General features: G+C 40.7%; 1 protein-coding gene across 1 annotated transcript; it reads left to right on the plus strand.

Annotated features, from left to right (window-relative positions):
- Window positions 1-3,209: 3,209 nt before the first annotated feature.
- Window positions 3,210-9,936, plus strand: LOC108797045 (retinol dehydrogenase 7-like). Its single transcript, XM_018568612.1, has 4 exons — window positions 3,210-3,560; window positions 5,808-6,066; window positions 7,125-7,288; window positions 9,704-9,936. The coding sequence occupies exons 1-4, from the start codon at window positions 3,245-3,247 to the stop codon at window positions 9,916-9,918; spliced, it is 954 nt and encodes a 317-aa protein (XP_018424114.1). The 5' UTR covers window positions 3,210-3,244; the 3' UTR covers window positions 9,919-9,936.
- Window positions 9,937-10,210: the final 274 nt, after the last annotated feature.

Here is a 10,210-nt window from a genome sequence, read left to right on the forward strand (position 1 = left end):
GTTAGGGTATAACATTTCAGTCTATTGTAACATGACAGCACTCTCTTGTAAAGCAGCCCTCAAAAGTCTATTTTTGTAAGTTGGAAGTCTTTAGTATTCTCTTGCATCTCATGGTAGTGTCTTGTATGGTGCAGAATTGTGGCATGACAGTGTATTATAACATGGCAGTGAAAGACATGAACTTTTGGTGGATTTGCTGCTACAAACACTGCAGGTTGGACGAGGCACACAAATAGGTTTAAAAGAAGCTTGATAGCAGGTTGCAGATAAGAGTTAGGTGTTGGTATACAGAAACATATTTGTGGCAATAAAGTTGGCAGGTCATCCCATTCATTATTAATTATAGGGGGTTTTTTTGCGTGTTGGTATGTGTATACACACATCTATATTTTTTATATGTAGAACTTATTTTATCTAAAAGAACAAAAATAGAGGAATATACTTTCCCTTTAACACAGTCGTGTATTTTGTGTCATGTCAATGCAAGACCTGTAAACCAGGATAGTTAATGATTTTCAGACTGAATCTAGGACATGAAAAAGTATAATTGGATGTCTATCTGTTGAGAGCTGACATCAAGCAAGGTAAGGCTTATATTATTCAACCACTACAGGCCAGTATAGTACTCATTATTTATTTGATGGAGGTCATGCTACTGTTTATAAGGAAAATACTACAGCATCTCATGTGGTTTAGATTTTCAGGATGGCAGTGTGGATGACCAGACCTGCCCATTTGCATTCTGGTGAAACACAACAAAAGATAGACATGCAGTGATCTTGGGGGAGCATACTGGCCTGCGTATTCCAGTGATGGGAGGGTGGTGCTATTGATTTTGCAGACATTGAGGCTGTATGTACACTATATATTAACAATGGCATAGCAAGTGATTGTAACAATTAAATACAAAAAATATATTGCAAATAAATCAGCCATGTTGTATGGATGGAGGAATGAGGAAATGTATTAACCATATCCAGTACTGGTCTAAGGCCTGCATCTTCTTCATCACAGAATGTGTCTTCCTGTGGCTACTCGGCCTAAAAATGTTGGAGGCGGATGTGTATAAGAATTTGTCAAACCAGGTAGAAATGCTGGAGATAACCTGTGGAAATACATTGGTATATGCACTTTTAAAGACACTAGAGATGGTTTATTAGAGTTGAGCATCTTCACTGAAAGAGTTGTGTGAAGATTTAGTTCAATTGTCCAGTTATGGGAAAAGCAACTAATCTATGTAAGCTGTGCCCCAGAAAACAAAACAGAGGACAAAGAATTGGCCAACGGTATTGCCTGTGGTCTGCCTACAGCTGATCTCTCTCCATTACTGATTTACCATGCCTCGTTCTGCATAGTCTCTCTGTGTGATGGCAGCCATCATCTTGGAAGAGGGAGAGTCTACAGCAAAGTGAACAGTGAGTAGGAATAGCACAGCAGTGAAATGAACAAATACCACTCCAAATATACTAAGACTAGCAGACGGAGGCAGCAGAGTCTGAGATCTCACACTGACTGCAGATATAAAGTTGTGAGGCTGTAGGAACAGGATCACCTAGGTATACTAACATAATAGGAAATGCAGCGCTATTTTTCAGGAGGAATTCTAGACTAAAGGTACTGCTTAAGCAAAATCAACATTTCTAGATGTTCCCTATAATTATAATGCACTTTAAAGCTGATCTCTAGGCTCCCCCTCTCACTAATTACTGGGATAGAAAAAAAAAACATAAAACCTAAATGCATTTTTTACCCACCTAAAACAATGGTTGTGGGATGTTTTACAGGAGGCAGGTTCCTTCTTCCATTGTCCACATCACTGCCTGCATGATATGGACAGTTCCTATTGTTATTATTATTACATAGGATTTATATTGCAGCAACAGTTTGTGCTTTACAACATATAGGGAGACAGTACAATTACAATACCATACAAAAAGATTAGAAGGACCCTGCTCGTGAGTGCTTACAATCTACAAGAAGGGGCAAGTGATACAGAATGTAGTAACTGTGAGGGATGAGCTGATTGAAGAAGTAGATGTACATTTTGTAGGAGGAGGTGGAATAGGCTTCCCTGAAGAGGTGAGTTTTCCTGTTGACTGTCCAGTGGCGGGGTCCTCTCAGGATTTAGAAGAGAAGTATCAGTGGTGAGGTCAGTGAGATGAAACAGTCAGGGAACAGGCGATGAAGGCACACCACCATCGCTGGGTTAGTTGTCCCCCACTCTGGGTGATAGCACCAACAAAGGACATGGAAAGCAGATTTAGGTTAGTATAAAAATGCTTTACAAGGTAAACAAAATCAGCTGGAAGGGTGAAAATGGGTAATATATAGGCTTTAACCTACCTCCCAACTGTCCCTTTATTTGGAAGGACTGTCCCTCATGTGGAGCCAAATCCCTCTGTCCATCTTTCCTCCTTGCTTGTCCCTCTGTTTGGTCTGTTGTACAGATATTTATAAAAAAAGGTTCTATTTACCTACTACAGGTCTTATTCTGTACCAAAACCTTTATATCTTTTAATGATCTCAAGTTTGCTGCCTTATACTGATAAGCCAGTATTATGGTAAATGAATTGTAAAAATATTACAATTCTGTGTTTAACCAATCATTTTTGGCACATAAATTCTTGACAGTTAGCATACCTGAGGGTTTGTCAGGGGCATGGTCATTGCCTAGATACATTGTGCTAGAAGGTGTCCTTCTTTCTCATCTCGGAAAGCTGGTAGGTATGGCTTCAATATACCCATGGATACCAAGAAACTTTGCATGAAACTAAGCACTGGCTGGGCTTGTGATGACAGTTCATACAGCACAAGCAATAAAAAGGAAGAAATAAAAGGTTATTGTTGCAAGGCTGATTAGTATCCTTGGACATTATAAAATAGCTAATGGGGTTATCCCTGAAAACATATGCACAGAGATAAGTAGCAGTAAAATGCCAAGCAAGACTTCTTTAAGCTGTCATTTAATTTAGCTTTGAACACAAAGCAATCTAATGTATGATGAAAGCTGCAGATACAAGATACTAACTGGCTTCTTAATTCTAAATACAGCAGTTTTAAATTTTTGTCAGGTCATGAACTATTCCACAGTTAGTATAACAATCTGACAACATTCGAGTGTAGGGCTGGTAGGATTACCATTGTTGTATATATTAATGTCCTTTGGTACAATAATCCAAAATATTGTTATGCTTTGTGTGTTCATTTTACTCATCTTGTATTGCAGACACATTCAAAGTTCATCATGTTGCTCCCTCTGGTGGTATTACTGGTAATGATCATATTCCTGTACAGAAGGCACAGACTCAGCCTGATTCTGGACAATCTTTCAGATAGATTTGTACTTATAACTGGATGTGATTCTGGTTTTGGCAAACAGCTTGCAAGGCAGTTGGACAGACGGGGAATGATAGTTTTGGCCACTTGTCTGACGCAGAATGGAGCTGAAGATCTGAAGAAAGAAGCATCCAGCCGACTGCAAACAGTAATACTGGATATTTCTGACACTCAGAGTGTCAGCTCCGTTTCTACATGGGTCTCTGGATTTGTCGGTGACAATGGTCAGTTTAGTATCATTATCACTAAAATTAAATATTTGTTCACTCTTTATGTGACTGGTGGAAAGGTTTTCGGCAAAGTGCTTCCGATGCTCCCCAAAACTAATGTGAAAATACTTTTTCTTTGCCTTAGGCAAGCTACCCCACCTTCCACCTAGCAGTAGGTCGCTCTGGCACCAACCAACAGACTTTAACAAAACTTAGCGGCCCCTGTAAGAGACATTTCAAGATTCAAGGACACTTTGGCTTTTAAAAGTCGTTTCCAAGACTTTGTTCTTTTAAAAGTCGTTGGCTTTTAAAAGTCGTTTCCAAGACTTTGGCCCTGCTATGTAACTTGCCATTGCGACCATGTCTGTATGCCAGACTCTAGTTGTGTGGTGCAAGCCTATGGCTCAGGACCCTGGACCTCTACTAACGGTTCAAAGAGAAGTGGACCTGACTCTGGCTTGGGTAGAACTTCAGATTCTCACAAGGTCTACCATCACACTCAGATGGGGTGCCTCGCTTGGTGTGGGGAAATGATGACAAAAAAATGCCATACCAGGAAATACTATATAGGATGAATCCTGTCTTTTCTCCAGTCTGAGTTGGATCAGCTTTTGGTCTTGATTACCATCAAGGGTCAAATTTCTACCTCAGCTGTTTTGTCTTCTTTCTTCAGAGGCCGCCTGCCTCTCACACCTTAATGAAGGCCTTTGTACAGGGTGTTGCTCATACCATTTCTCCTGTACATTCCCCCAGTGAGTCTGTGGCATCTCATACTAGTCCTGTTGGTCCTTTAGAGACCGCCCTTTGAGCCTATTAGGGATATTCCTCTGTCTTCCCTTAATCAAAAGGTTGCCTTTCTTGTTGACATCACTTCTGAAAGGTGAGTTTCTGAGTTGACTTATAAAGAACTCTTCCTTGTGTTACACAAGGATAATTACATTTTGAGATCAAGGGCCTCCTTCTTTCTCAAGGTGGTTTCTTTCTTCCACCTTAACCAGAACATTCCTACAATCTCTATGTTCTGCACAAAGACATTCTAAGGAGATTTACCACCTTCCTTTGGATGAAGTACTTTTGGGACTATTTCTCAGCTTCAGCTTCTTTTCATTCGTTCAACCCTCTATTTGTCACTTCTGAAGGCCCGCACAGGGGTGAGCCAGCCTCCCGCTCCACTATTGTTAGGAGAAAAGGCAACTCCTTTTCCAAGAGTATGACCTCAAAGGCAAGGTTTCCCCTTCTCGAGTCAAGGTGCACTCCACTAGATCCATTAGTGCTTCCTGGGCCTTTTAATATAATGGTTCAGTTTCTCGGATTTGCAGGCCTGCCACCCGGTCTTCAGTGCACATGTTCGTTAACCAGGTGAACATTCAGGCAATAGTGGATGCTGGCTTTGGTCACAAGGTTGTCCAAGTGGCCTTGTATGCTGAAGGACCCTACCTGTTGCTCTGTTGTTTTTTTGGGGGCCTGTCCTTTGCAGTGTTGCCTGCCCCACAGTTGGACTGCTTTTGGACATCTCATGGTTCCAGAATTCCATCCTGTGTCCAGTAATGTACGATTTAGAAAATAGGATTTTGTCAAGGGGTTATACAAGGCTGTCATTATAGCTATAGATTTTAGTGTCCAATCTCCTAAGGGCAGCTGCATAACCCATGGTTCCAGAATAACATCCTGTGTCCTGTAATGTACTCCAAGAAAAGGATTTTCCTGTTGCTGATTTCGATTTTGTAACATATTTTCTATAAATGTTTCCGGCATTGATTTTCTTTTCTTTTAAATCATATTTTACAATAGTTAGGGCTGAATTTCTGAATGCACTAACTGGAAATCAAGAAATTTGCCTCTGTAGAGCTACTATAGTGTAAAACTCTGTTACATTTCTGCCTAGATGTGGCAACAGTAGACAAAAAAAAGCTGTAAATGGTGCGTGTTTCCAGTAAAATACAATTTGATGGCTACTGAGTGTGCTTAAAGTGTTCACTGCTAAGTTTAACTGCCCCAATGATGATTGCTCTTAGTCTGCTGGTGCTTAGATTGTTGTCCCCCAAGCTGGAAAATCTCTGTGCAGGGTATGACTGAGAGTGGAACTCTTTTAGCATTTTCATAGGCCCCCCTTCAGTCTTTGGCCCTGGGCAGCTGCCCAGTCTACAATTAAATATAGCCCACCACTGGATTTTACAAATATCCCTTCATGACTTGATAAGATGTGCAATGTTTTAAACTATTTTTATTACCTTTCTAATATTTCTTTTCTTTGACTTACAGGTCTGTGGGGGTTAGTGAATAATGCAGGAATTGGGATGCCTGGTGCACCTAATGAATGGTTGACAAAAAAGGACTTTGAAGGAGTTATAAATGTGAATTTGCTGGGTCCTATTGATTTAACCCTTAGGCTCTTGCCATTAATCAGAAAATCCAAAGGGCGCATTGTTAACATGTCCAGTATAGTGGGGAGAGTAACTATCTGTGGAGGAGGATATTGCATTTCTAAATTTGGAGTTGAAGCATTTTCAGACAGTCTGAGGTGAGAGAGACTATTATTACAATATTGCTTAGCCCAAGGGTCTTTCCTGTAACATGTGTGGCATGTTTAAAATAATTATTTCTCTCTTTTCATTTACTTGTGAAATACATTCCACTCCTAATGCTCAGCAGAACACGCTTATAGCAGACTTACCAAATATGGAACACATTTTCCTATCTTCCATGTATGCAGTTTTTTCTGAAAGTGGTGTGGTTTCCAGTAATCAGATGAGTGAAACATAGTTTCTTACTGTGTACACCTATCAAGTATATTCTAACTAACAAACAAAACAGTTGATTATAAAAAAGTGATCTTGATTATTGTAATACAAATGATGAATGCAGTTCATAAAAACAAGTTAATCAGAATTGTTGCACACACTTCTTGATTCGCAATAGCCCGTACAGCAGCCGAAGGCAGCCAATCGGCTCAGCTGAGCCAAAGGCATATACTTCAGCTCGACAGAGCCGAAGTGACAGCTGAAGCGTGGAGAAAGGTCAGCCGAAGCCGACCGATCACAACGCAAATGACAGCTGGTTGGAGCCAGCCGTGATCTCACGGCTGGCTCCGCCCAGTTGTAATGACAGATCACCGTCCCCAAATGACCTGAGGACGCTGTTCTGTTATTAAACAATAACAACTGCGCGGAGCTGACCGTGATGTCATGGCCAGCACCATCCAGTTGTTCATTCGCCGGGACCTGCTAGAAGACTGGGCGGAGCTAGCTGTCACTGCTAGCTCCGCCCAATTGTTTTTCTTTTGCCGGCATCTTATTTTTAAATTTTCTTTTTTTTACTTTCCTTGAAACTATTTTAATTCTCCATTTTTTTACATTTTCAAGATTATTTTTCAACTTTTTTTTTCTTTTTTTTTTTTTCTTTTCACTCTTTTTCTATACTGCTCGGTAACTCGATGTATGGCTGATAACAGAGTTTATAGAATGCTTCTGAGGATCCCACTGAGGCTGTTATACCAGTAATCTGGTTATGTAATTGACATCTATGGTTGGGTAATTTTTCAATAGCTATAATTTCTCTAATGTTTGTATATACTGACAGGCGCGAGCTGAGACCCTTTGGACTAAAAGTTTCCATTATAGAGCCTGGCTATTTTAAGACCGGCCTGAATGATATGCAGTACATGAAAAACATTTTGAAGAATATTTGGACAAACCTCCACCCTGAAATCCAATACAGTTATGGACAGAAGTATTTTGAACATTGTAAGTTCTATAGCTTTATATTAATTTAGCTTAGCATCCTGTCATTTAAGAATTGAATCCTTTAACATAAATTGGTCATGAGAGAAACATGGAAGCTGCCATTGCTGACATTTAAAAATGCTAGTTGTCTGGTTGTAATACTAACCATTATCAACTCTTGATGTTTTACTGATCCAGAATGTCTTTGCAGAGATGGTGGTATTCTGCATTGCTGTATAATGATTATACAGCAATACAGAATAGCACCAACTATGCAGGACTACAAGTCCCAGCAATACATTATATTATTAAGTAGGGAGGCACCAGTGCCAATACTGGGCATTTTCACGAATACTTGTGAAAATGCCCTGGGTCGCAGCGGACACATTTGTGACCGGGAGCTGGTGTTCGGCCAGTTGGGGGGAGCACAGAGAGAAAGAAGAGGGCCCGCCACATGCAGCTGACTCATGCTGCCTGCTGTGTTTTTGACAGAGGGATGGTGAAGACGCTGCAGTGGGTGGGGGGGAGTCAGGGATCTCCATTTGCATGCACTATTTTTTCTGACCGCACCGGAACGCAGGCATTGATTTGCCTTTCCTTTCCGGTGCAGGCGATCGCACTGCGGCCGTGGGGCGTGCCTGCGGTGCCATTGACTTTATTGCACCGCCACGCGCCCTCCCACCCCAGAACCCGGTGAGCTGGCCGGGATGCGATCCAGTGTGTTCCAGCACCAAATCGGGCTGGAAAGCACTGGAGCTGGTGTGAACTAGCCCTGAAGGTCATAACATACATACTGTTTATTTAATAGAAAAAAAAAAGGTATCAAAATCATGGCCCTTAATGGTTTCTTGCACCGGGGCCCTGAGATTTCTAGTTAAGCCTCTAGTAACTAGCATTAACAGAACAAATCAGTAATGGCAACCATCTTATATCTCTCAGTACAGCTTTACTTTAAATGAGAACAATTTTGCTGGAGGTATTTTAATTGAGACATACTGTACATGGGTTCCTGTCTTTTCTCTGTGCTTTTTTTTGTTCATGATATGCAAAGCACATGCCCTGTGGTACTATTAATGCAAACAAATGACAAGTTGAATAGTACTGTAAAAACTACTTCACAGAAATGTAACGTTCTGACTGACTTTTACCTACAACCACCATTGTCTCTATATTAGGAGCTGATTAGAGAGCAGGATCTAAGGACTAAACCAGTGGTTCTCAACCTGTGTAACCTCGGGACCCACATGTTTCCTTGGTCATTAAGGCGTGACCCAAAAATGATTTCAGTAACTAAACTATTACACACCACATCTTCCTTCCAAGGTTAAGGCCCCATTCACACCAAATCTGTTAGCATCCAATTTTCAACGGATGTCAACTGATGCCAATGGAGGCTAACCTAAAAAATGTAGGGGTGAATGGGACCAGTTTGTACTGCGTTACGTTGCAGTGCGTTGAAAAAAAAGTAGACCATGTTGTGAACACAACGTAAGTCAACAGAGGTTGAAATTGCAAGTCAACAGACCTCCGTTGACTTATGTTTCCGGTCTGATTTTTGTGTGAATCGGCCCTTGAACGGTACATTTCACTTGTTACAAGTAAACCCAATATCAGCCGTAGCCTGATAATTGTTTAGGAGGAGGGCTGACAGGAGGCAGCGTGTCATGACCATTGTTTAGGTACAAATTGAGTCTTTTGTCCTTTCTGCATCTATATAGTCTTTCACATGGTAAGAGATAAAAGTAACATTAGCATAAACTACTGTGAGAGCTATAAAATAAGGAACAGATTTGCACAGGAACTGACACCAGCAAATAGCTTTCTTAGAACCAGGACACTCACTTCCACAACCCGCTGCAGCTGGCACCAAGGCTAACTGCTAGCCTGCTAGTTAGCACCTACCTGCTGAAAATGATATACCTACCTTCTGTGTACCTACCTCCTCAACAACTACCTGCTTAATAACCTTACCTACCTACTGTGTATCTACCGTTTGAATAAACATACCCACCTTACATGATGTTTGCTGTGTACTTTATGTATAACCTTACCTACCTTCTGCAATCCAATTTGGCCACGCTTTATAAGAATGTTTGCCTTTTTCTGGAACAGGTTTCAATGTATTTCTTTGGTTGAACTCACTATATTAATAACTGTTCTTTTCAACCTATTAACACATTTAAAGAAAGAAATGGTTGAAGTGTTGTTCATAGCAAATTCTGCCTGGCATATTTCTAAAACACCTTTTTGGTCACTGTGACAAGCCACCTCCACTTAACATAGATTTGCATGGAACTAATCAACTCTAATGCCTAACAGCAAATTGTTTTCTGTTAGTGACTGTACATTATTATTCATAGTAAAATTTTACTGATTTATAGCTAGACTGTCCTATGTAACCTATGTAATGCATTTTTTTGTTTTTATTTCCTACAGATGTGTCCGATATGGAGAAAACCTTTTTATCCCTCTGCAATACAGACCTAACTCCTGTCACAGACTGCATAGAGCATGCACTGACTGCAGTCCACCCCAAAACACGCTACTCAACAGGCTGGGATGCCAAACTCTTCTTTATTCCACTCTCCTATATCCCTACTTTACTCTCTGACTACCTGCTTACTCAAACAGCTCCCATACCAGCTCATTAAATGGTTTAAATGGACTATGTTAATTACAATTATTTATATAGCGCCATAATATTCTGCAGCGCTGTACAATCGTGTAGGCATGACAATTAATAAACACTGACAAGCATCATTGACATACAGAAACAGTAGGTGAGGAGGTCCCTGCTCAAACGAGCTTACAACACCCATTTGGTTTGTTTATTTACAGACCCATGTCTGCATGCCTCCAAACTTTCTGAGATGAGAAAGAGGGACACCTTCCAACACAATGTATTTAGGTGATGGACACACCCCTGCTATGCCCCTAGTTATG

The sequence above is a fragment of the Nanorana parkeri genome, unplaced genomic scaffold (assembly GCF_000935625.1).
Source record: "Nanorana parkeri isolate BGI_ZX_2015 unplaced genomic scaffold, ASM93562v1 scaffold1216, whole genome shotgun sequence".
NCBI lineage: Eukaryota > Metazoa > Chordata > Amphibia > Anura > Dicroglossidae > Nanorana > Nanorana parkeri.